Consider the following 24,925-nt stretch of genomic DNA (forward strand, 5'->3'; position numbering starts at 1 on the left):
CTCGCTCACTGCTTTACAAATTACATCCAAGTGACATCAGCGGGCGGTGTGCCAGGCTGTGAGCTCAGCCCCGCCGGGAAGGCAGCCCACCTCGGGGGGCCCGGGCCGGTGAGAGCAGGTGGGAAGGGCGACGCCTGCGGCGGGACGCGTGGGGCTTGGAGCGCCGCTTCCTCGCTCCTTAAAAGGTCACAGCTCGTTCCTGAGAAGGTGCAGGGCAAAAAAAAAATAATAATAAAAAAAAATACCTAATGACCTGTGCCAGGGAGGCGAAATGGAGCAGAGCCAAGGCTGATTGAGGGAAACAGAAGCTAGGAAGGGAAAAAAATAAAAACACACACAGGTCTTACATGGTTATTAGGCACGTACAGTGTGCTCACGCATGAAGTTAAGCGTCGCAGCGGGCACCAGCCCCAATCTCGTACTCGGCCGCTGGGAGCAGGGCACTGCCAAGGAAAACTGGAAGCGTGCAGAATTCAGCTGGACTGTGATCAGGTGAACGTGGGGAGGAAAAGCTGGGAAAGAATGAGGGCTGTTTATGAGACGGGCACACAGCTGCCACCTTAGTCTAAAGGTCGGAGCAATTACCATCGGGACACGGGAGCAGCACTGCAAGCCCTGTGAAAGGAACCCACTTGGTTGCTTTTCGGAACGTTACCTTTTAGTAGGGATCAAGTTGTAACCTGCTCTGTCCCAGCTCATCATTAGGAACCAGCCACTGCCCTGCTGGTACTGCCTCTCACCCCTCTGGACAGACGAGGGACTTCCCTGCGATTTCAGAGAATCAACTTTTATTCTCCAGCTAAACAGAAGTGACAATAAAGTTCTCTTTGTTACAGACCTACAAAAAAAAAAAAAAAGGAGAACCATAAAATACTTCGATTTTCTCTTATAAAATTCTGAGAGGAGCCTGAGGATTTGCAGAGCATTTGTACCAGTCCCAGGGACGTGAGGACAGCGGGACAAAAACACGGGTTTCACAGACAAGGCAGAGGCATTCCCAACTTTAAACAAACCCACCCAGGGCAGATAGTTGTCTACAGTCGTCTCTTTGCTGATAAACGCAGGCTCCTCATCCCAGCCACATTCCCCGTTTTGAGAAAAAGCAGCCCTGCTCCTCCACACACAGAAGGGGGGAGCAGGAAGGAAGGGTTACAACACTGTCCATCTCCTAAAAACCCCCAAACTAAAGAAAACCCCAGGCTGTACGAGGCAGGCAGCCCACGTGCCCCTCAGCTCTGCCAGGCAAGGAACACGCAGCACGGACACAGCCGGAGGCAGAGGTACGGCCACCCTTTGACTTCAGGCTCCGATGAGTTTCTTGAGGAATGCTTCCAGCTGATCCTCGTCCTTTATCCCCACAAACTTATCCACAACGTCTCCGTTCTTCATGGCCAGCACGGTTGGCACTGCCGACACCTGGGGGCAAGAGAAACACAGAGGTGTGCATAAGGAGAGTCTGTGAGGGGCACAGCTTCACCCACATCCCAAATGGAGCTCTATGGCTGTGCCTCCCCGAATTACCCTGCTCCTGGGGACAGTGAGACAGTGATGGCTAACAAGGGACTGAAAGCTTTCTCTTAGCTGAAGCTTTGCTTCCGAATTCCAGGGACTTGGCTTTTGGAAGCTGAGGGCATCAGTTCGGAAGCAGCTTCGAGGGCCCTACCTGCAGGTGAAGGAGCTGATCCCATGCTGCTCAAAGCTGACACATCCCCTACAAGTAACACAATTTAAAAGGCAAAACCAAGCCTAACATAAAAAGAAAAGGCAAAGCTTTTTCTCCTCTCCAGTACAAATTCTGCTTCTCTTTCCTTCTTATCCTACCACAAGCAAACAAACCCAGTCTTTTATCAGGCTACCTCTCACACACGATGATCTTTAGACATTTTATGGCCAGGGCAGTACCAGACTGGAGCCACGTTCTTCTCCAAACAGGACAGGAGCTAGAGCAGGGCTCCCCACCCATCACCGAGCAGGCAGACATCCTGCTCTGGCCGACCAGAGTAACAATAACTCCAACCCATCTTTTCCTTTTCTGCCTAAGCTTTTAGCTGTTGAGCTGGATTCCCGATGATCGGGTAGGAAGAGAAGTCCCTCTAGGCAGTGCCTGCAGGCAGCTGCACCGCTCTGGATGCTATTTTCCTGGTCCAAAACAAAAATTGCTGGGAATTATTGGAGAGAACAGCAGTGGAAATGACGACGCTCCTCAGGGACTTGCTGGGGGTACAGCGACAGAAGAAACCTCGTAGATGCGATCACGAGGAGGAGCCATCAGAGCTCAGAGATCTGATCCCGCGTGCTGCTGAGCAGGCAGCTGGCACGACCACCCTCAGCTCTGGTGCTCTTATCTCTGCAAAGCCTCTCCCCCCGGAACATGTCCTGTTCTTATCTCGCTTGCTGCCCATCTGCCAGCCTGCACGGCCTTCCCCCCGCGTGCTCCCAGCTGTCCCGGCCCCGCTGCCAGCAAGGATCTGCCACGCTCGCAAATCCTTCCTGCAGGAAACCCTCCAGAGGTCTGGCTTTCCTCCCAGCAGGAGGCAGAGATGAAAGGGACATTTTGTTCTTCCCTTCCCGGCCCAGCGCTGTTCCTGCAGTCTGGCCTCGGGGGGCTTTTGTGCAGTCGGATCCGAAAGGGATGGGAGCGCCGGGGCTGCTGCCACCGTGCCGCAGGTTCTTCAGCTCCTCCTAGTGACCGGATGGAGCAGAGCTCAAACATTCAGGCCCCGAAAACTCAGGCCCCAGAGGTGCTGATGGAGCTCAAGACATGTTCCTTTAGGGTTTTAGGGGTGAGAAAGGACACACCAGCACGGCATTTCACTGCTCTCCTCCTCTCCCTGATGGGCAATGCTCTGCTGAGCCTCCCCCTGGTTTGCAGAGTGGGTTAGTAACAAGCACGGTCACCCCAGCTCCTTCCTAAAAAATAGAGTATCCAACCAGCAATGCTAAACATCACCCCAGTAAGGGCTGGGAGAGGTCCAGATGGCTCTTCGAAGCACTAAGGTGGACTAGACAAAAAAAAAACACGAGTTACTGGGCTCACTTCACGCGCACTTGCTCCCTCCATCTCCTCCCACGCGCCCCCGAGTTGGGCAAAACATCCGTGCAGGGGGCAGCGTGCCAGGGGGCAGCAGCAGGGCCCGGCTCGGCGCTTTCAGAAGTCACAGAAAAAGCCAGCAGCCTCCAGGAGAAAAGCCCAACGGCAGTGTTAGACCTCGAATTTGGAAGCTGTGAGCGGGCCTCAGCTCCCCTTTGTGTGGCAGGGAGGGAATCCTGAGGTTCTTGGGTGTGCTGCTTGCGAAGCAGATGTCTTGGGAATTTCTAGAAGGGAAAGTTTAGATTTCTTTCTTATGTCCAGTCTGCACTGAACCTAAATAAACCCTCCTCTTACTTCAAAGCATTTGTGGAGGAAATAGCCAGGCTGCTTTTGATCAGCACTCACCAAGCAGATAAACAAACAGAAGCAGCCATGCAGCCTATTCCCGGCAGCACTCGCATTCGGGGAATTCTCTCCCATCCGAAACTGGGGCTTCTGCACCACCCTGGGCACCGACGGGGGAAGGATTTCACCCAGCTTCGGGAACGAGGCGTTAACAGGGACGAGCTCTGTCCACGAGCGATGTCCCCGTGCCCATCAGCTCTTCGGGGCTGCCCACGGCTCCCGTGCCCACCCGCAGCAGCAGCAGCAGCAGGGGCTGCCCTTTCCCAAGGGGCACGGGCAATGGGCCAAGGCAAAAAAAAAAAACAACAAAAAAAAAACGATTTTAAGGAATTTCCAGAGAAAGCAAATTAAACAGAAGTCCTCCTCCCTTCCTGCTCTCGAGGCTCGAGGTCAAGAGCAGGCTGCGGCAGCAGCAAAAGGCCGCAGCTGGCGAAGAAGGGCGCTGGACAGGAGGAAAACTCAAAGAAAGAACTTCTGTGCCGCGCTAAGCAGATGGAGGAGGGTGCCCGGATTTTTCTGGTTGCAGGAAACACGTCTGGGCTTCGTGCTAGCCCAATTGTTTGGAGCCAAGGGCAGGGAGAAGCAGGCGTGAAGGCATGCAGAGGCATTCCTCAGCTCCTCCCGGGGGCTCTGTCCTGTCCCCAGGCTGAGGAGCCCGCGGGAGATGACGCTGTGCGAACTGGGGGCCACGCACGTGGCAGGGAATAGGCACGGATGGAAGGAGGCTTCCTGGCAGCGAGGGGAGGATCTGTGAGGGTAACACGGACATGGGAAGCCCCAAACAAAATCCTTCTCAGCCTGCAGATATCCAATCTCAGATGGGAAGGCCTTAAAAAAAAAATAAAAATCCCTCTGGATTCCCTGATCTTTTCCAAATACCACCTCTGGTTCCTCTTGGATCTCGCCCCAAGGCCTTCCCATCAGCTCTTCTGCTCCCATCTCCTCAGCTGGCAACTTCCCAGCAAGACCGAGCACGTGCCCAGTGCACGAACCAAGCCTCTGCCTTGAACAAGATGCCCCAAACGATGAAGACCAAACCAGACCCTGCAAATAAAGTGGATGTGCACGTGGTTGGCAATCACACTTGAGGAACGAAGGAGCTTTCAGCCTCTTTTTCAACCCTCGAGCTGCAGAGCCCTCAGGCTCGCAGCACGCAGCCCTGCCAGTGAGCCAGCACTCACCCCCTCGGCCCTGGCATGCCTGAGAGCACGCCACCTCCTAAAAAAAGCATGGGAGGCTCTCGTGCTCAGCCCGTGGAAGCTGCAAGTGCCATTTGCAGGCAGCAGGCGGGCGGACGCTCCGCCACAGCGCAGGCAGAAAGTTCTCCCTGGGAAGGAGCAGGAAGGAATGAGCTGCTTCGGCCTCTTCCTCCTCCCAGCATGGCAGGGTTTGGGTTAGGGTTTGGAGCAGGGGGAATCACAGACTCCGAGCTGCCTTCCACTTGTCCAAACAAAGCCCACGCCGTCCCCTTGTGACGCAGCTTAAGGCCAGGACGCTGCCACCAGCAAGAAATCCTCAGCGAGGGAGGGAAAGAGAGGACGGGCTGGCTGCCCGGAGAACTGTGTCAAGGAGTGCAACAGCCTGGGGCTTGTTACTTCGTGTCCCTGCCCTACGCCTGAGCAGCCCAGGCACGCAGTAAAACGCTGCACGGGACTCCTGGAGGGGGCACAGAGGGCTACCAAGATGATGAGAGGACCAGAGGACAGGCTGAGAGAGCTGGGCCTGCTTAGGCTGGAGGAGAGAAGACCAAGGGGACATCTCCTCAAGGCGTGTAAGTATCTGAGGGGAGGGTGTTGAGATGATGGAGCCCATCTCTTTCCAGTTGTGGGGTCTCCTCCGCTGGAGATATCCAAAACCTGCCTGCATGCCATCCTTCTTGCAGATTTCTGCAGATTTGGAGGTGGGGACGCCGAATACAAGCAGCAGAGCTGGAGGAGGAGCACGCAGTGAAATCCACCCACTGCTGAGTGACCCAACAGACCAGGAAGAGGCAAGCAGCAGCCCTGGGCTTCCCCTCCCTGCCCAGGCTGCTGCAGTGCAGGCACCTCTCCCTGGAGAGGGCCCTGCTGTGGGCTACCACCACCGGCGAGCCTGTGCTGGCCCAGCTCCTACCTCGTACTCGATGGCAAGGTCTGTGTGATCGTCAATGTCCACTTTGGCCATCACCACCTTCCCCTCCTGCTTGGCCACCATCTTCTCTAACCGGGGGCCTAGGATCTTGCAGGGACCGCACCACCTACGGAGAAAGAGCAGGCGTGAGAGGCCAGCACCTTTACCACCCTTTTCCCTCTCTTAAGCCCAGTTACAGGACACTGCTGGCACCAAACACCGAGCATAAACATTAACCAGCTCCCGCAGCCCGGGCTGTCCTCTTTTTCTGCTGCTCAACCGCTCGTCCCTGCCCTGTTCACGTGCTGGACTGTGACCCAGATGACCACAACGCTGCCGTGGTGCAAGTGTCGCTGTCAGGTGTGGGGCAGCCACCTGCACACCTATCAGCTCGTGCTGATTGTCGTAGACTTGCCTGCGTACTTACTGCAGGGTTAGCTGCGAAAATTGCAGACGTAGCAGCTGTTTAAAGCAAGAACACGGCAGCCAGGACAGATTTTGCAAGGCCACATATGGGGAAAACAGCACTGTGCCTAAATGTGCTGGTTAGGGAGTTGTGAACTCCCCCAGACCAAGCAAAATTCAAGTTAAGGCTCTGAGGGCCCTTTTAATGTGAAATATAAGCTCTGTTAAGTTTTGTGCCTCCCTCCATGTTCGCTTTCAGGCTTTCCATTATTTGTCCTCTTCTTCCTTGATGTCCCCCAGTTGATGTTGGTTTTGGTTTGTCAGTCTGCTCTGCTCAGCAGCTGTTTTGGGGCTGCTCTGTAGCCTGAATCAGCCACAGCTCATACGACAGCACTACAGGACCATGAAAACACTTGAAAAAACACACAATATAAACAGTATTGTTACTCCAGTGGATAACGTGCAGGAATATTTTAACTGGCAGGAGCATAACAACAGTTTTATTGACCAGAAACGTCGCTGCTGGTACCATGAGGCTGTCAAGAGCTCTGGCTCAACAGCCCCCGGGGTGCTACAGCTCCAAAGACGCAGCGTGAACCTTTGGGAAGGTCCCAAACGAGCGTTAACGTCACTCGGTGTCTTTTTAGGGTGGCATTTAGCCCCGAGGAGCGCTGAAGGGCGTTACAGGAGGCCCTGTTGGATGAAGGGCCCCGCGGCTGGGCGCTGCCGGCCACTTACTGCGCGTGGAAGTCCACCACGACGGGCTTGGCGCTGTTGACCACCCGCTCCTGGAAGTCGCCGCCGTCCTGCACGTTGAAGGCGCTGGGGCGACCCGCGGAGGTGCCCAAGGCCCTGGTGGGCACGGCCAGCAGCCGGCGGAGCGCCAACCTCTGCGCCATCTGCGGGGAGAAGAAGAAGAAGAAAGGGGCGTGAGGGTGGAGGGGGCCGCTCGCGAACCCCTCCCCGATCGCGACCCCGCTGCCTATCGCGACCGCAGCCCCGCACCTCGCCCTGCCCGCAGGTGCCCCGAGCGGCTTCCGGCCGGTTCTGCGGATGGAGCCTCCCCCGCGCCGCTTTCGGGCTCTCAGTGGCTGCTGCTGCTGTCGGTCATGCCCAGCCGCCGGCTCGGGGCGGAGCGTGGAGTACCTTCCCCTCGCAAGCCCGAAATTTATTGGGATTTAGGGGACCGGCCCCGCCTGGAGCCCCTCCGGTAACACAGGAGCGTAAAAGCGCAGCCCACCACCCGGGCAGCCCTTGGGAGAGGGGTTTTGGGGTGAGCGGAAGGGAGAGAAAGAAAGAGGACAAGCATTTTGTCACCAAAGTGCAGCTGGAAGTTTCTTGTCAGGACGCAGTGCAAAGAGGAGGGGTGTTGGACATGCTTTATAAAACACGGGGGGAACTTTTAGGGTGTTTGGTACCATATAAGAAAAAAGTTCGGACAGCAGGGCCACGCTCAGTATGAGTCTCTCTGCCCTAGGACCGGAGGCAGGCTGCTCAGCCTTGCAGGGTGAAGGGTCTCTTGTAGTGCTCTCCTGGAAATGAGAAATGATCCCAGCCAGGCTTAGTGAAAACCCAGCACCCCTCTGTGCCCACCTCCAGCACTGCCCTAACTCAGAGGCAGCAAAAATCCCGTGCAGTTTGCCCAGAGAACCACTCTGGATTCAGTACACGAACAGATCTCGAAGTACAAACAGCATCCAGGGAGCAGCGCAGGCTCACACAGGACACGAACAAGTCACCTCACCAGAGGGAGGTGACAGTTTAAGTCACCCAAATGTCCCTAAAATCTCCCTTTTGGACCTCTGGATGGCGCTGCAGATGCTGGCCTAGGATATAACCACCACCTTCAGGCAACTCCGAGCACTGCAAGGCCAAAGCGGGCGCCTCAGCACCGCTGGATTTCAGGCCTTGCCTTGTCCCTGGGAGCACCTCGGTCCTTTCTGTAACAGCAAGATCGGGGCAGGTCTTTGGCAACTCGTGGACGGTGGAAAAAGGGATGGGGATGGAAGAGGTGCAGGAAGAGGGGAGAGTCCTGGCCGAGATCTCCGTTACAGAGTTGTCACAACAGCACCCATGGGTTTCTGTGTGGCCTGAGAATTGTTAGAGCTCGTCCTTGGTGTTGAGGAGGTGCTGTAGTGGGCGGACGGGGCCGCCGTGGTCCTTCAGCAGCTGGTCCCCACCGGGGAGTTCGTCCCCTGAGAAGTCCGCGGCAGCAAAATCCTCCAGCAGGCCGGCCGCCACCGCGTGGCGCCGCAGCCTCTCGCTCCCTGTGAGTCCTTGCGTCCTCGCGTAGCCCTGCTGGCAGAAGGGAGGCAGCTTCTGGCGGGTGAGGGCGAAGAGGAAACAGGATTCTGCCAGGGAGAGCAGAAAAAAATATATCAGACTTGCCAGAGAGACCCTGGAGGGAACAATTCCCGAAGGCGTTTGGGAAGCAGCACTTTTTGCTGACCAGGGAGCGCATCAGAGAGGTGTGCCCGACTGTGAGAGCGCCAGCGCATCGCAGGGAGCTCTCAGTTATTTGCAGAAGAGCTCGCTCCTGTCCCATGTCCCTCACGTCCCTCCTCCGCTTCAGCCCGAGGCTCGAATTACCTGCGAAGAAACTGCGCAGGTCGGTGCCGAGGCAGTTCTCCAAGAAACGCCTGAGCGGCAGGATGTGGGCGTTCGGGGCCGTCCAGTCGGTGAGAAAATCCTCCACGATGTGGTGGATGGCAGCCGGGCGGGGGAGAGGCCAGTCTGGGGGCCGAAGTTTCATCTCGCGCTCTGCCAAGAGACCATTGAGAGAACCTCTCGGAATCAAAATGGAATTAAAAAGGGGGAGCAGCGAGCAGCCATGACAGCGGGTGCAGTTTTTGCCCTGACCTCCTGATCCCTACCTTACTCTTACATTTGCAGTCCCCCCCTGCTAGCTCTGTCCCGAGGAGCCCTGCCACAGCAGCGTTTGCCATCATTTCACTCGGGAAGGGACTGCCCATCAGGCTGAACCATGCCCAAGCTGCTTTCTCCTCGCAGGTCAAGCTGCACCCTGAGCTGATCTTTCCGGAGGTGAAGCTTCAGTACCCACAGAGGCTGAAACGCTCACCTGTCGGGAGGCGTTTGTAGTAGTAAATCACGGGATGCAAGAAGTTGGACTGCCAGGCGTGCTGCGCCTCTCCCACAGCTCGGTTGTAGTAGAAGACATCCTTGTCAGCCCCCGAGAAGTTCCTCCCGTACTCCATCAGGATGACGAAGAGTCCCTCGGGAGCGTTCCTCCCCGTCTGCGTTTCCAGCTCAGCCAGGATTCCCACCGGGTACTCCTCCAGGTATTCAAAGGCCGTGGCATTCCTAGGAATCGCAACCACAACCGTAAGATTTTTCAGCCAGAGAAAAGCCAAGCGGGATCCAACACCCCTGCAGCTGATCGAGGCTAAGGCCAAAAAGCCATCAGCAGCTAGCAGTTATTTTGGTAGCTACAGATCTGGGCTGGACTTGATGTAGGGCTTAGGAAGGCTGCATTTGTTGTTACAAAACTCCTTTATGTCCCCAGACTCTGGGATCCCTCTATCAGCACTGCTCAAGGAAAACTTGAGGGGACAGTTGGAGTACTACAGCTCCGAGCCCAGCAGGGCTGTTTCAGCCCTTCAAGAGAAGGAAATAATTGGCAGAATTGGGTGCAGGGGCCAAGTGGTACAGGTTTTTTGAGGTCTGCCTATGGGATGGCAATGTCCTCAGGCAGCAATACAGCGATTTGCGTGGTGGCACCAGGGGCAGTGACAGAGAAGGAAAAGGAAGAAAGGAAGGGGACGATGGAGCGCAGCGCTGGGACTAATTGCTCGCTCTCTCACTCACTCTCTCAGCAGGACGACGTCAGCCAGGACACCGAACATCTGGTAGAGGCCCGAGGCCTCGTTCACCCGCTTGATGATGGCAGTGGTGAGCTGTGTCACTGGGCGGAGCGCGGACGGCCAGGGGACGCCGTGGTGGCGGTTCTCCAACAGGCGGTGGACTGCGCGAGCTGAGGCATTAAGGAAAACAAAGACGGGTTGGTTAAAAATCCAGGCTTAGGTGTTAAAAAAAAAAAATCTCATCGTTCTGTTGCACACGGATTGTAGCAGGATGTGATAAAGAAGCTAACGAGCTCGTCTGTGCGCAGGATCTGCCACCCAGCCCGCTGCTAACTGCAGTGGAGATGCCCTCGGAAAGCTGATGCGGTGCTGAGCGGTTGGTGAGGGGGAGAGGGGTCCCTGGGGACGTTTTTTTTTTTTTTTTTTTTTTTACTCTTGAGCAGGCCTTGCAGGGGAAGGACGCACACACAGACACTGAAATTCGCCCGCCTGCTCAAGCTGCCGGGTTTTAGCTCCGCAGCGCGGCCCTCTCACCCACAGCCTGTCACCAGGCTGAGTGTTTGGCAGGCAGAAATCTATTGTTACGCAACTGAGAGACAATGGGCAGCAAAAGTACAAGACAAAACAAAGACAGACAACCACAGGCTTCAGATATGACCCTGAGTCACTTCCACGGCCTCCCCTCCCCTGTGCAGCTGCAGCTTGGCTGCGTTTTGTTATTCCTGCTGCCAGCCGAGGATTCAGGGTCATCCCTTTCCAGCAGCGAGCTCTGAATTGTTCCTTCCAAGGGAGCGGCGGCCCCCAGCCTCTGCCCTTCTGCACACCCCAGCACTCACTTGTGTAGCGGAAGCCGTGGATGAAGCCCCCGGCGGATTTCCTGAAGTCGATGGAGTGGCTAGCGGTACCGAGAACAAAAAGCCCCCGCGTGCCTCTGGACTCGTAGCTGGGTTTGATCTGAGGGTATTTGTTTTTGTTCCCTCCTCCCGGCATCATTCGAAGAGATCTGACGTGCAAAAGAGAAAGAGCAGGCTGTCAGGAAGGGCAGGGGTGGAAAAATCAAAAGGGTTTCTGATACTGAAGACACAACAAGAGTGCTTCGGGTCCCCACTGCCTTCCGGGGGATTCACGAGTCTCCCAAGTGCATAACATCACCAAGGACCTTCCAGAAGGCAGGGGTTCATCTCCAGCTAGCTGTGGCCACCATCAAATTCCAGCCTGTACAGCCTGGAGTACAGGTTGCATCCTCAGGACAAAAAAGCAGACAAAACCTTGCTGCAGGAGCTGCCCATCCTCACCCCAAAACTTCTGCCCTTCTCCAGGTGACCTGGCAGGTCAGCAGGTTGAGCTGTGCAGGCACAAACTTTTTCAGCATCGGCCAACTGTGCCCTTCCCTCCCCTCCCAGGTCAGGCCCTTCATTATTTTTTGCTACAAATACCCGTTTCCCCCAGGCCCTGCTCGGCCCTCACCTGTTGTAGATGGAGAAGTCAAACTTCCAGCCCAGGCAGCGGATGACACGGTCGTAAGGTGCGCGGGTAGCAAAATTATCCAGCTCGTCCTGGGGGAGGGTGACGGAGTCGACGCCTGCACTCGTGTTCCTGTTCTCCAGGTAGAACCGCAGCGTGATGTGCAGCTTCCCCTTCTTGTCCTTGACGATGGCCAGATCTTCCAGGTCCCCCTCCAGAAGCCCATCCAGAGATTTCAGCTGGTACGTGTCCAGCAGGCCGTTGTTAATTGCTCTACGATGAAAGGGGAAGGGAAGAAAAGCTACAAGAAGGACGGAGAGGTGGGACCCGAGGCTTGGGGTCAGCTCCTGGGAACGGGACAAGTTTACCAGGAGAGGTTTATCCCTCGTCCCTCACCCCTGTGAGCCATTCGTGTGCTCATTAATGCCCTAATTCTCACCGCGTTCCCTGGCTGCAGCAGCGCTATTTGCCTCGCTGAACGATGGGGTGGAGAGGCACAGAGCGCGCTCGCTGTCAGCCCAGGAGTCGGCAGCAGAGCAATTAACCACACGCGGGTCTGCCGAGCCCCAGGCTTAATCTCTGATCACAGCGCTGCCCTTGTGTGAGGCACGCAACATCTGAGCTCTCTTCTGAGATTGCAAGCAGGGGAACAACTCAGGAGGAGCACTTCTCAGTGATGCAAATTCCACAGGAACTCTTTCCTGTTTCACGCCAGCCTTGAAGAGCTCTTGTAAAGCTCCTGTGTTCAACAGCAACAGCCTGGGTTGCTTTAAACCCAGGACCTAAAGGTAAAAGGCCCCACGTTCCCTCAGCAAATCCCAAAAACTGCTGAGCCTCCTGGGCATGCAGCCGCTCTCATTTGTGCATATTCCAGCTCCAGCAGGAAGAAGAAGAAGAGCAGCTTCCTACCTCAGATCCCCGACGTAGTGCGTGGCCCAGGAGAGGCGCACGCGGGACCGGCTCACCATGTGGATGAAATTCGTGACGCCCAGGATGTTCTCTGCCGTCTCAAAGGCCGAGTTGCCCCGGCCCAAGATCAGCACAGTCTGGCCAGCAAAATCCTCCGGGTTGATGGACACCGTCTCATAACCCTCCACGTACTCGGAACCGGGGAAGTTCACCACGTTGGGGACCCACGTGCCAGTGGCCACCAGCAAAACGCTGCAAAAAGAGGGCCGGCATTAGGGAACACGGGAACTGGAGGAAATCAGGCCGCCTTTCCATCCCACTGCTCCTACCGCTAGGGATGCGTCCCCTCCGGTCACGCTGAGTCGGCTGACAAGGTCGATCGGTGCTACATATGCTCTGGTTTTCAGAGAAACCTCTCCCAAAACCTCTCCCCAGCCCCACCTTACGACCCACTCCCACCTTCCTTGGCATTAGGCCACCAAAGGGGACTCCTGATGTCATTATGTATGGCAAAAATAAGTGTGGATGAAGCATGTGTAAACTGTACTTGTCCCCTAATCTCCCTCAGTTATCAGTGGATGTGAGGATACTGCGGATGCGTTTCACAGGTTGGTGACAGGCCGCATTAAAAATTACTTTGATTTAAAACACGTGCTGCGTTTTCATAGAATGGAACAAAAGCCTTTCTTAAGAGGGATGGAAAATGGTTTCAACATCTTAAACTACAACTCCTATTCATAAAAATTCACAACTTGAACCGTTAACAGGAAAAGCAAATACGGTAATCCTTTTATATCCTTCCCTAAGAGCTTTTGCTTAAATATCAAGGAAAACTTCGCAACTTCGAAAGAAGCAGCAGGCAGCTGAGGCTCGCAGCAGCGCCTGCCGTCCCAGCCTTGCTTACACAGCTCCCGCGAGGAACTCCCTCACGCTGCGTGGGTGTCCGACACCGCATTCGGTCCCCTCCGAGCCTGCCAGCCAGCGCCCCTCCGCCTGCCAGCCAGCACGACCTGCTGGCGTAGAGCTGGGGCTCTCAGGAGAGCTGAGAAACCCGCTCCGTATGTTCACATGAGTAACTCGTAGATGGTTTTGAAGAATGCAGTCGAGTAACAGCGCGGGGTGTGTGTGAGCATGACACGGGGAAGGGTGATTCGGGGATCTGCAGGAACCTTGTCTGTGATTTCTCGCGGTCCGCTCCCTCTCTCGTGGCAACCCCACTGTTCCCCCGTTTCCTCCCGCTGGTTCTGTGCCAGCTAAAGGCTTCAGCTAACCGGGGTGTGCTTCTAAACTCTGTTTTTTTTTTTTTTTTTTCTAAACACATGCGGGTTAACTGAGGTTAGGCATCGCAGCACCGATTCACACCAGCTTACGCATCCGGCATGGAAATCACGGCAATGGCAGCCAGCTCCTGTCTGCCCTGCCAGCTCGCAGGTACCTGACACATAACATTGCAACGCCTCCCCAGGAGCTGTTACTTCCCCCTCCCACCCCACTGAACCCTGTGAAATGTTTTTCCACCACGATGGTGGGGAAGGGCTGGGAGATCTCCACTCTCGGAGCTGTTTATACCTCAACTGGGCAAGGCTTTGAACAACCTGCTAGAGCTGGATCAGCTTTGAGTAACGGGAGTGGAGAAAGCGATCTTTAAAGGTCTCTCCAGCTTCAATTTGTTCTATGAAGCTGTTAATTTAAGAATATGTGTGGAAAGCTGCGTGGCCAGCCCACGGTTTGCCCACTACCTGCATTTGTAGTGCTGCCTGTTCTGGTCCGTCAGGACAAAGTAGTGGCCGTTCCAGGCCTGCGGATCCTTGTCCAGCGTGACGTGGACGATGGCCGTGTCATACTGCACCCTCAGCTCCAGCAGGGCGGCGAAGTCCTCCAGGTAGCGCACCATGGCGTCGGCGTGGGGGAAGAACTGGCGGGAGTAGCGGCGGAAGAGCAGCCGGGGGTCGTGGCTGAGGAGCGAGTTCCAGTCGTGGCGCAGGTTGAACTCGCCGTTCGCCTTCCCGGTGTAGCGCTTGTTGATGCTGATCAGCTTGCGGTGCCGGGGGTAGATGGCGAAGAAGCTGCCGGGCGCGTGGCTGCGCTCGAAGACGAGGTAGTCGCGGCCGGCCCGCTGCAGGAAATAGGCCGCCTGCAGCCCCGAGGGGCCGGCCCCCAGCACGCAGTAGTCGTGGTAGATAAAAGCGGCGCCGGGAGCCGCGCTGAGGGCACCGACAGCGAGAAGGAGGCGCAGGAAGGCGCCGGGAGCCATGGCGGGGCGGCCGCTGTGGGGAGAGGAGCGGGAGCGTCGCCGGGAGGGGATGGGGCCAAGATGGCGCCGCCACCTCCCCTCAGCGCCTCGCCCCGCCAGGCCCCGCCCCCCGGCCGGCCGTTAGCCAATAGGGAGGCGGCGCTGCTGCCCCCCGTCCAATAGCGTGCGGGGCGTGGCCGCCGCCCGCCACACCTGGTCCCCCTCCCTCCCCCCCCCCCCCCTCACCTGCAGCGCGCGCCGCTCGCCACGAAGGGGAGGGGGAGGGGGGGGGGGAAGCGCGCGCCGGGCCCCGCCGCGCGCGCGGGAGCCTCCGCCGGCCGGCGTCACGTGACCCCGCTGCCGCTTCCCGCCGCCGGCAGCAGGGCGCCGCCGCGCGCCGCCAACCACGTGGCCGAGGGGCGGGGAGGGGCTCTTAAAGGGACAGGCGCCCGCATGAAGGGGGGGGTAGGGAAGGGTGTGTGTGGGGTCGACGACACACGATGACAGACGACAGGAGGCTGGCGCAGAGCAAAGTGACTTTATTCCGGGCCTTGCGCCCCGCAGCCAGCTCCTGGGGTGAAGGAGAAGCCTCCCCGCGCAGCCCCGCTCAGCTCTCCTCCTCTGGAAGGGAAGGGAAGGGAGAAATGAGGCGGGGGGAGGGCAGGAAGCAAACCCCGACCCCAAAAAGGCTGCAGGGAACGGGGCAGCTCCTGCCCCACAGCCCCCCAAACCCCACCTGTCAGCAATACACCGTTAGCAGCAGCCTAACACTGCTCTAATAAAAGAGGTAAGGGGCTGGGCAGTGCTACAGCCCAAAGAGAAGCAGCTGCACGCTGGTTTCCTACAATTTGGGGAGGCCGAGGGCAGCTGCTCCCAAAAAGCGCCCGCAGAGCCCCTGTCAGGGATCGCCGCCAGCCCTATAAGAGCAGCAGCAGCAGCCACGCGTTCACGCAGGCAGCTTGCGCACAGGTGGCAGCCACGCGCTGTACGGGCAGCAGGTTGCTGTCACTCCTACTTCTGAAATCCCAGCTTAAAAAAAAAGCCCCAATGCCAGTAAATTCAGTGCCTGCTGGTGGCTGGAACGAATTAACATCACCCCAAATCCCTGCGGTGCTGATCGAGGCTCTGTAGCAAGCTTCACCCACACACTCCTCAGGCCCTGTGCTTAGTCTCCCCCCCCAGCACCCACCAGGCACCCCCCCTGCGCTTTTTCTCAGCTTTTCACTCCCCAGGTTTTCTGTTCCAACCTTCAGCTCCCCCTTTTTCTCCACCACGCCCCAGCCCCGTTCCTCTCACCACCATCCCACAGTCAAATCCCATCCTTACCGTACGTTACCCTCTTCCTCCCGGGCGGTGGGTACACCCTTTGAAAGCCTAAACCACCGTAAGCATGCTACAAACCTTCCTCCTCCTCCTCCTCCTCCTCATCCTCCTCGTCCTCATCCGAGCTGAAGGTGCCGTCAGGCAGGCTGTAGATGCGGATCACCTGCTTGTTGGGGTCCTTGAGGATGAGGTACTTGCCCTCGTCCAGCTTCATGCAGATGTCGATGACGCAGCGCAGGATGCCCCAGGCGTTCTCGATGCTCAGGTTGATCTGGCTGGCGAACTCATTGGGCTTGAACTGCTGCGTGCCCAGGATCACGTGGCGGGCAGAGTCCTTCACGTGGTACCGGGACACGTACCTAGAGACGGGAGCAGCAGGGGATGAATTCTGAATTCCAGCCCCCAGAAGACCACCAGCAAGGAAAGCAGAACGAGGGGGTTGGTTTTCTTCTCTGGGCTGAGCAGGAAGAGCCATCCTCATCCTGGGGCGCTAAGAGCTAAGAGGAGCTCCTGGCTACAAGCTTTCCCCATCACAAGCTTACCTGGAATCCTTCCGCTAGCCCAAATCCGACGGGACAGTACAAAAGAATAATTAATTATTATTTTTTTCTGGAAAACTAATTATCAGCCACATCATCTGTGGTGAAACCTACTGCTGGGAGTCCCAGCTAGGAGCTCTCTGCTGGTGCTGCGCGAAGAAACCACCCAAAAAGCGCTCAGACCGGGGTGCCTGGGAAAGTGGATGAGTGGCAGAAGCCAGCACAGCAAGCGGTTCATTCGGGCCATCAATAACGGGGCACGTTCTTGACTGGTTTTAAGCTGACAGCTCCGAACGGGCTGCGCTGATACCTCCTCTCCACCCAATTTCTCAGCAGCGCTGCACCGAGGATTTCAATCAAGCCCCTGACAGGTAGCGCGGCCGCTGCGTTTTATTTCCCTCGTGGGTGATCTGAGCAAACAGGCTGGGAGCGGCGGAGGCTGCCTGCCTGTCACAGACAGGAGGGCTCCGAAGGTCAGCCGCAGCGGAGGGCACATCAAGCAGATTTTGAGGAGAAGCAGCTCATTTTAAAGCCTGGGGCACCGGTAGCACTGTTACTGCGAGCTTCCCCCACTGCTGCTCAAACTGTGAGGCAATTTGATGATTGCTTACATTCTACCGATGCTTCACCGTGAAACACACCACGTTCAATCATGGAAAACGCACCTGGAAGATGTTTGGGGTGGAAACGCTGCCTTACCCGAGTTTAAGGTACTCCGATCCAGCCAGCAGCGCGCAGCACGTCCAGCGGGCTAATTTGTAGCTGTTGTTTTTCAGCTCCGTGGCAATCACGGCTCCTCTCTGCGAGTCAAGCTTCTGGCGCCAGTCTACTCCGTTGCAGTACTAAGGGGAGAAGCAAAACTTGGTTAGGAGGATTTTTTGGGAGGGAAGAGTTTGTGAGGGCAGCACTGGAACACGCTGACTACAGCACACAACACCTGGGGACAAGGATAGGGTTCAAACCAACTACCTTGCACCTGGGGGAGAGTTATCAGCCCACCAAAATGTCTTTGATGGAAGGTAACAACCCAGGGGGCACCACCAGATGTTTGTCTCATCTTGCCTGCTGTACCTGGGGTGTCAGGCAGCAGTGAAGCAGTTAGAGCTAGCTTTGGGATCTCGTTCTTCCTCACCCTGGAATCCCACTCGTTCAGTGTTTTGATGTTGATGAACGACACCTCTCCGTTCGCTCCCGTCATCACTCCGTCGTGCTCACAGCGGACGATGAGGTCGATGTCGTCTCCCAGCTTCCACCTTCGGTACCTGCAAACACGCAATCCAGCCGGTTATTTCTCAGCCTCTTTCTCTTCCAGATACAAAAATTCAGCAAAATCCTTTCACCCTCTGTTTACTATTTCTGTCTAGTTTTGCCTGCAAACCACACCGACATCCTGCATCCTCACCAAAGCTGGGAGAGAGAAATTCACATACCTATACGCAACAGAAGCCACTTCATTTTTATCCATGTCATCCTCCACAAAAGGGTTTGGGTTGGGAAACTTGTATTTCTCCTTTCCCTGTGAAAGAAATCAGAAGGGTTTAATTAGGGGATGGAAACAAGAAGAAAAACAAAACCAAAAAACAAACACAAGAGCTCTCCTGTTGGGTAATTATGGTATTATAGCCACACTAACTAAACTTCCCCTACATAGAAAAACACTAAAAAATTAAGGCAGCTGGTGAGAATGCTTATCTCCACAACACTTTGCTGTAAACATTACTTCTGTTGGCATTTCTGCTTTAATTATTGTACTCAGAAGCCTGCCTCCTTCACCAATGGGAGTGGGATTTCTTCTGTGGGGGATAAAGGTGAAAATCTTTCCACAAAAAAAGTTGTGCTGCTCACCGTAAGTAATCCCACCTCTTTCAAAAACTGAAATAACATCAATGTAAAATATCTTTGCCAATTATAACACTTTAGTACTAAACTGCTTTATTAAAGAAGTCTGAATAAAGTCTCTTCTTCAGACTCTGCACCACACAGCCCCTACTACCCAGGGCTGCTTGGCCTTACCATCCTCAGACACTGCTGGGAGAAGTTATGGTTGATGTAGGTGGCTTCCATGGCAAGGTTGCGGGGAGAATTAAAGGAGTTGCCCTCTTCCTGCGGTGGTTCGTTAGCTGTTTCACTCACTGTCAGGAGGTCTGGGAAGAAAACCAGTCAAAAACAATTGTATTAGGGGAGTAACCACCTCTGCTTTGAGGAGTTTCTAGCCCCACACTAAAGCAGATCAGTACTGAAAGGTCCGCAATGTACTGCAGCAATCAGGTTGTTCCAGGTGTCTCAGTTTGGACACAGATACAAAATCAATAATAGTGATAAAAAAAAAAGCTTAAAGAAAGGTGAGACTACCATAAAAGATTTTTTTTTCAGGACTTTTCCTTACCAAAATCTGAATTGTCCCTCTTGTCAAAGAACAGCTTGGATCCAACTCTCTGGACGATGATGTCCCAGGAGTACACAGAGCGAGTGCAGCTCATCAGTGTGGCCAGGATGGCATCCGTGGCAAACACATTCCCTTGGGTCTTGGCCAGCTACGGGTACAGAAGGAAAACTCTGTATTTAAGCAACACCAACCAACATCCCCTTCCCTTTTCCAGCCAGGATCAGAAGTGCTGGCAAACCAGGTCATGAATTCCTTCTCCCATGCTTGGGAAGCTACACTGGGTTTGGCGAACCAGTGAGCGTACCTTTCGGATAACTGGGTCATCAGTAGTGGTGACGGTATGGAAGATGCGCTTAATGCTCCTCAGCAGCTTCTCGTTCCTTGTTGTAATGCGGTCAAAGGCTTTGTCGTAGTATTCTAGGGCTCCGCAGCACTCTCTGCAGAGAGAAAAGGAGGACCACCTCGATACCCTCGCACAAATACCACCTCCCCACAACCCACACAGGACTGAGGGGATGGTTGGGTGTTCCATTACCACTCCCCACTCTGGGTACCTCATGGGGAACAATGGGATTACGCTAGAAGGCCCCCACCCTCCTGCTTTCCAAAAATGGGGTCATTTCAGGAAGCACACCCCTGGCTGCTTTCGGAACTCACATGTCCTGCGGCTCTGACACCTCCAGGTAGCGCATCTTCATCAGCCGAGGGAAATCCATCTCCTCCTTCACCTCCCAGTCACTGCGCACTTCCACAGAGGAGTCACGAGGCTTCTGCTGTGCGGCCAGAGGCGAAACAGAGAGAGAAACAGCCACAGCACATCAGGATTGCTGCAGGAGAAGTTCCCCCACGAGCACAGCAGAGAAACGAAGCCATCACAGGGAGTCAGAACTAGCTAGTTTACCTGTGATTTTTGGTCCCATTTCTGCCTCACTCCAAACTGCTTCTGAAACTTCTTTTGTAGACGCAGACGATCTCTGAAGTGATAAATACGTGAAAAGCCATGAAGACAATTTCTCGGTTCCTACATGCCACAATGACTCCTACACTTCCAAATTACCACCAGAGGAACGAGGCTTTTAGGCACCAAGCCACTGACACATTTGCTGAGCATTCTGGTGATCAAAATGCCCGAGGCACCCAAAGCTGTTCTTCACTCTGAACACTCCACGTATTTTTATCCTTAAAGACTACAACACAGTTTTCAGAAAGGGCACAACCTGCTTTAAATTGTCACGTTTACCTTCCAAATTCAATTCAAAATTTCTCCTGAATTCTTGGGAGATTCTCCTAAGGATTCTCCTGCTTGAAACCCATGCTTATAACTACCAGTCACGCCAGTGAAACACTGGACTGGAAATACCCCAAAATTCTTTTTTGCTGTTAGCTCTGGTGGATTCCGTTGCAGTAACTAAACCAATTTGTCGACAACACATTCGCACACTCCCAACACGAGTACAGAATGCTCGTATCTGAGGCCCTCACCTCTCCTTCTGCTTGGCACTCTTTGGCAGCGTCTGCATGCTGAACTGCAGCATGTTCCGACGGTCCTTGTCTCTCCGCAGGTTCCTCTGTGGAAACGCAGGGAAAAAATAAAAATAAGTAATAATAAAAAAAAAGATGTTTCAGTGACAAAGTAATTCTGTCTCGCTCAGCCTCTCCTTTGAAGCTGTTTCTGAAAAGAAGCATTACCTGTGCAAATCGCATACGATTCCTCTGGTACGCAGTTTTCTGCGTGCGGGCTGTGTCCACCAGCTGGAAGCTCGTCTCATCCTCCTCGTGGAAATACGCATACTGACTCCCGCCACCGAACTGCGACGAGTACTTGTCTGGAAATAAAGAACATCATCTTGCTTCCGAGCTTCTAGGAAAAAAAAAACTCACACTCCAACCCCCTGAAATTCCTTCCAACAGCCTTCACTCAAGTGAAGTGGGGTTCCTGACTTACGCCACGAGGTAGAACAAACCCCTAAGAAAACCCTGAGGACAGGGAGAGTCCCATGGAGCTCTCCCAGCGGTGAGACATGCTCCTGAATTTAAGGAGCCTCTTTTGCTGAGGCGTGCAGGAAGCCACTACAGAGCCGGTGCGGAACATGAAAGCAGGAATGACGTTGGAAGGAAGCTTTGCATAAAATAAGCGAGAGGGGCAGCCACCGGACAGCACGTACTTGTGTATCTCTTATCCTGATACGTGGCTCCTGTCCAATCAGCCACCTGAGGACAAACAGAAAGAGTCAGAATAAGTATTAACATGATGTTTCTCTGATTTTATATATGCAGGACTTCAAGCAGCAGAAGCAACAACTCCCAGCCCTGCCTGCCAGCCTTACGAACAGTTTGCGTTTGCTCCAACTGGCAGAAACCATGGAGCAGCCACAGCACAACGCGAGGCAGGCCAGCAGCGTGCAGGGAGGGCTATCGGGGGGTGCACGGTGCCCATAATGTCCCATAAAACGATGCCGGTACCTTCCCCAGGCGGTCTCCTTTGCTGAAGGGCTGGTAGGGCATGTCCCTGAACTGCTCGGGCACGGCACATGGCCCCCAGCCGGACGGGTTGTCCTGGATCACGGGGGTCACGAACTTGGCCATGGCTCACACCTCCTGCGAGGGAACAAACAGCGAAGAAACCCCCTCAGCTACCGGGCCCTGACGGGAAGGGCCCGGGGAGGGGCTGGGGCCCGGCCCACCGGAACCAGCAGCGGGGCCGGGGCGGGGCTGGGGGGGTCCCGGTGACCACGGGGGGGGTCCCAGGAGAGTTTCGGGAGGGTCCCGGTAGGGTTTTGGGGGGGTCCCTGAGGGGTTTTGGGGCGGCCCCGGCGCCCCCCTGACCTGCGCGGCCCCGATGTCGGCGGATGGCGGCGGGCGAAGAGGCGCCCGGCCCGCCCTCAGCGCGTCATCGCCACACGACTGTCGCAAAACGGGGGAGGGAGGAGAGCGCGGCTGCCGTAAAGCGCGGGAGGTGGCGGGTGGAGGGGGGTGGGAGGTGGAGGCGTCATGGCGGCCGGGCGGGGAGAGCCGTCCGGTTATGTGGTGTAAAGTCGTGTAAAAGGAAGGACTCCGCGCCCCCCTTTAATAAAATAAACGTTTTATTTAGTAAAATAAATGCCTCATTTAGTCAAATAAACGCTTAGTAAAATAAACACTTCGCTTCCCATCTCGAATCCAGGGATAGAAGAATAGGGGTTTGTTTAATTGCATTAACAATTTCTAAATAAAGCGATCGTAATTATTAAAGCCAGGAATGGAAGAATGGCGACTCGCTTAATCGCATTAAAATAGATGTTGCTGAGTGCCTTTGCTTACTGCTGTGCAAATTCACCGAAATGAGGAGTCTCGGGGGCCCCCACAGAGGATGTTTCCTGACAAAAAAGGGGAACTTGTCTCAAAAAAAAACCAGCTCAGAAACCAACCTTGTGGTTTGGGCAAGAGCCAAGGAGCAGCTGAGTCTGTACAAAGGCAGTGGTGATGAAGATAAGTTACCAGCCTTCATCCCTATGCCCCCCCCGATGACCACCACCAGAAGGCACTGCGCAAGCGCAGACGGGAGGAGTTGATGGAAATGACTTTTTGGAGCTAATTTTAATACAAAGCGGGGATAGGTTATGCATATGTATAGGCGTATTGGGAAACTTTATGCATATGTAACTTTTTACTGCACATAACCAAGGCAAGTTGCCGCGTTGGGGCACTCATGCCTTTGGGAGCTATCCCGCATGCGCCCGGCGCCGAAATAAACCACATACCTGCTTTATAACTCATGTGCTTGGAGTGGTAGAGTTCTTCCACGAATCACTACGGGCATGTGGAGGACTCGCCGTGAAGCCTGCTGGCCCGAGTCCTGTTTTCACAGATAAATGAGGAGGAGGAAATTAAGAGATGTGTGACTTCGATAGAGAACAGACAGGACGAGGAGCGCATCAGGCCGTGCGTCAGGATGGGAAGCGTAATTTAATGCAGTGCCTCTTAATTTTCTCAGACCTGTAGCCTCGTGAAATAAAGATGAACTCCAAACTATGTAGGAAAGCAAATACTACCGTTTCATGTTCATACAACTGGCTGTGTTTTAGAGGTTGTTACAAAATACTTGACTCTGGGGGGCAAAGATGTGTGAAGAACTGGAACGGCGGTCAGCCTTGTGTTCACAGCATGGTGTTCCATGTTTTGTATTGTCCTTGGTGGCTCTCCTCAACCTGCTGGAGGGGAGACATGTGGCTGGGATGAGAGTTCAGCTCCACAGCTTCTCGAGGAGGCCATGGACAAGGCATTTCATACAGCGTGTGCCTCAGATCCCTGTCTCTATAATTCGGAAAGTGTTTCTCTCCCTTCCAGGAGAATAAGAATTAAAATCCATCCATAAATCTCAGCTGTTCACGACAGAGAGACTGAAATTTTCTCTACCCTTAAAAAGAGCAGGATCCAGTTTACAGATGTCTTTAGCTCACAGGCTATATCGCCCAACTCTTTAGAGCATTTCACTGGTCATCTTTCACCTAAGAAGAGTCTAGATCAATATTTTTCAGGCAGAGTGCCGTGCATTTCTTCTTTTATTTACCACTTTTAATTCCTCCTCAAGAAAGAACCGAAGCAGTCTCTGCTTTGCCAGGAGGCTGTGCCATTAATCAGACGTAGGATTATTAAAGCAGTTTTCCCTGCTAGCAAAAAAAAAAATAATCCACTTATAGAAACGTCGTTTATAAAATACCATTTGTAACTGTCTCACCCTGCACAGCCTTTGTGGAGACAAAAGTCGCCAATGCTGGAGCAGCCCTGGGGTGGTGGCAGGCACGGTGCTGGCTCTGGGTAAGCTGGCACTGGGCTTCTGCAGCACCCATCCCTCGTCTCCTGACCTGGGCAGGGCTGGCTGGGCTTTAAAATAAGATAAATCCATGCTGTCCATCGGGATGCGTTAGACTCAGCCTGAACATGGCTACGTTCATGTCCTGCTTTGGGACTTCTGCTCCTTTTATGTCTCCTCAGAGAAAACTGGACTAGGGAATGAATGAAGAGAAAGTAAGTAGACTGCTAAACAAAAATCCTCCTGTTCCTTCCCAACCCTGTGTGAGGTGCTCAAAAGCAAGCATAATGCTGCTGCTGTCTTCTGAAAATGAGAGATTTGCACTTTGGGCCTAGCCCATCAAGCTGCCTTTCCTGGGAATGGAGCTGGGTGTAAGCGTGCTTCAGAGGAGAAAACATGCACAAGGAGCAGCCAGTGTGGAATAAACACTCCTCTGGGCACGGCATAATCTACCAGTTTCTTATCAAGAGGAAAGCTCTTAAGTTCTAAGAAAAACCTAGTCTTTAGGAGGGTGAGATTTGATGCCCCATCTAGGTTGGATCAACTAGGAGAGGGGACGGAGTGGTCTTGCTTCACTTTTTTGTAGCACCAGACCTCGCCCCCGACATCTCCTGCCCCAGCACTGTTTCTGCAGATGATCTGCTGAAGGGCTTTCATTAACGGCACGTGAGATGCGCAGTTTCCCAGAAAAGTGCTGACTTTGCCCAAAATACTCTTGCTTGCAATCACTTAATCTTTGATCCGCAATTTCAGTTAATCAGTTAATTAATCAGTTAATAAGGCTAATCACTTTTCCCTGGAAGATGCTTATGAAACAGCTAGGATAAATTGCTCCCATCTGGTTTTACGCTCTTGTTTCCCACTTCTCCGTTTCTGGAATCTGCGCTGGTGTTTGCAGACCCACAAAAGAAGGGGCTTGTTCCACCACTGCTCTGGTCCGAAACCTTCACAGCCATAACCCAGTGGCATCAAAAATAGCCAATTGCTTCTGACCAGACAACAAATGCATGGTATACCTGTACCATATTGAGTCTCCGTGGCCCTGAGCTCCTTGACGAGCCCAAAGAAAATAATCTTCATTCCTCTTCCCATCCCATCCTCCTCATTGCACTTTTATCTGCCTCCTCGCTCTGCTGTTTTCTCAGGCCAGGTGCTTTGCTGCTACATTTTCCCTGGAAAAAAAATAATAAATAAATAAATAAAATGTATAGCCATAGAGCAACTTCCCTGTGCCATGAACCCGGGTTTAAATTTGCTGCCTGTGCAGCCGAGCGGGGCTGGGAGCAGGTGGCACCTGGCAGATTTGCTGCGTGTGCTGGGAGCCACCAGCTCCGTACGGGAAGGGCCGAGCGGGGAATGTGCTGAGTTTGTGCTCGGCGGGGGGATTGTGCTTTCAGGGATAAGCTTCCTCCCTCTTCTTCCTCCAGCCATGCTGAGTGCTCCCCATTATGATAATGCCCTACATTATCTGCTCCTTTCATGCTGCTAAGAAAAGGCTGTCAGGCAAA

At 54.3% G+C, this 24,925-nt stretch overlaps 3 protein-coding genes across 5 annotated transcripts; all 3 read right to left on the reverse strand.

Annotated features, from left to right (window-relative positions):
- Nucleotides 1-771: 771 nt before the first annotated feature.
- Nucleotides 772-7,112, reverse strand: TXN2 (thioredoxin 2). Its single transcript, XM_068665346.1, has 4 exons — nucleotides 6,956-7,112; nucleotides 6,689-6,849; nucleotides 5,549-5,672; nucleotides 772-1,416 (listed from the first exon to the last, which is right to left on the reverse strand). Exons 2-4 carry the CDS (start codon nucleotides 6,847-6,849, stop codon nucleotides 1,300-1,302), a joined length of 402 nt encoding a protein of 133 aa, XP_068521447.1. The 5' UTR covers nucleotides 6,956-7,112; the 3' UTR covers nucleotides 772-1,299.
- Nucleotides 7,113-7,312: 200 nt separating this feature from the next.
- FOXRED2 (FAD dependent oxidoreductase domain containing 2) lies at nucleotides 7,313-14,756 on the reverse strand. 2 transcript variants are annotated; one of them, XM_068665326.1, is made up of 9 exons: nucleotides 14,624-14,756; nucleotides 13,884-14,411; nucleotides 12,145-12,396; nucleotides 11,239-11,508; nucleotides 10,608-10,774; nucleotides 9,776-9,941; nucleotides 9,030-9,271; nucleotides 8,540-8,710; nucleotides 7,313-8,301 (listed from the first exon to the last, which is right to left on the reverse strand). In XM_068665326.1, exons 2-9 carry the CDS (start codon nucleotides 14,396-14,398, stop codon nucleotides 8,051-8,053), a joined length of 2,034 nt encoding a protein of 677 aa, XP_068521427.1. In that variant the 5' UTR covers nucleotides 14,399-14,411; nucleotides 14,624-14,756; the 3' UTR covers nucleotides 7,313-8,050. The 2 variants fall into 2 exon arrangements, with proteins under 2 accessions (XP_068521427.1, XP_068521426.1); XM_068665325.1 differs by lacking the exon at nucleotides 14,624-14,756 and having other exon boundaries at nucleotides 13,884-14,592.
- Nucleotides 14,757-14,900: 144 nt separating this feature from the next.
- Nucleotides 14,901-21,605, reverse strand: EIF3D (eukaryotic translation initiation factor 3 subunit D). Of its 2 annotated transcripts, none has more exons than XM_068665337.1 (15): nucleotides 21,452-21,605; nucleotides 21,089-21,223; nucleotides 20,791-20,836; nucleotides 20,315-20,451; nucleotides 20,108-20,193; nucleotides 19,527-19,599; nucleotides 19,283-19,395; nucleotides 18,930-19,062; nucleotides 18,626-18,773; nucleotides 18,253-18,383; nucleotides 17,670-17,755; nucleotides 17,372-17,501; nucleotides 16,939-17,081; nucleotides 15,779-16,059; nucleotides 14,901-14,998 (listed from the first exon to the last, which is right to left on the reverse strand). In XM_068665337.1, exons 2-15 carry the CDS (start codon nucleotides 21,209-21,211, stop codon nucleotides 14,985-14,987), a joined length of 1,644 nt encoding a protein of 547 aa, XP_068521438.1. In that variant the 5' UTR covers nucleotides 21,212-21,223; nucleotides 21,452-21,605; the 3' UTR covers nucleotides 14,901-14,984. The 2 variants fall into 2 exon arrangements, with proteins under 2 accessions (XP_068521438.1, XP_068521434.1); XM_068665333.1 differs by having other exon boundaries at nucleotides 19,283-19,398.
- Nucleotides 21,606-24,925: the final 3,320 nt, after the last annotated feature.

Source organism: Anas acuta, chromosome 1 (assembly GCF_963932015.1).
Source record: "Anas acuta chromosome 1, bAnaAcu1.1, whole genome shotgun sequence".
NCBI lineage: Eukaryota > Metazoa > Chordata > Aves > Anseriformes > Anatidae > Anas > Anas acuta.

Coding starts and splice junctions, on each gene's coding strand:
- TXN2 (XM_068665346.1), bottom strand. CDS start 6,849: ATGGCGCAGAGGTTGGCGCTCCGCCGGCTGCTGGCCGTGCCCACCAGG. Junction 5,673..6,688: donor GTGGTGGACTTCCACGCGCA/GTAAGTGGCCGG, acceptor CTTTCTCCGTAG/GTGGTGCGGTCCCTGCAAGA. Junction 1,417..5,548: donor ACCTTGCCATCGAGTACGAG/GTAGGAGCTGGG, acceptor TCTTGCCCCCAG/GTGTCGGCAGTGCCAACCGT.
- EIF3D (XM_068665333.1), bottom strand. CDS start 21,211: ATGGCCAAGTTCGTGACCCCCGTGATCCAGGACAACCCGTCCGGCTGG. Junction 20,452..20,790: donor TCAGGATAAGAGATACACAA/GTACGTGCTGTC, acceptor CTTTATTTCCAG/ACAAGTACTCGTCGCAGTTC. Junction 19,600..20,107: donor AGTGCCAAGCAGAAGGAGAG/GTGAGGGCCTCA, acceptor TTATCACTTCAG/AGATCGTCTGCGTCTACAAA.
- FOXRED2 (XM_068665326.1), bottom strand. CDS start 14,398: ATGGCTCCCGGCGCCTTCCTGCGCCTCCTTCTCGCTGTCGGTGCCCTC. Junction 8,711..9,029: donor CTACAAACGCCTCCCGACAG/GTGAGCGTTTCA, acceptor GTCTCTTGGCAG/AGCGCGAGATGAAACTTCGG. Junction 8,302..8,539: donor CCTGCGCAGTTTCTTCGCAG/GTAATTCGAGCC, acceptor TCTCCCTGGCAG/AATCCTGTTTCCTCTTCGCC.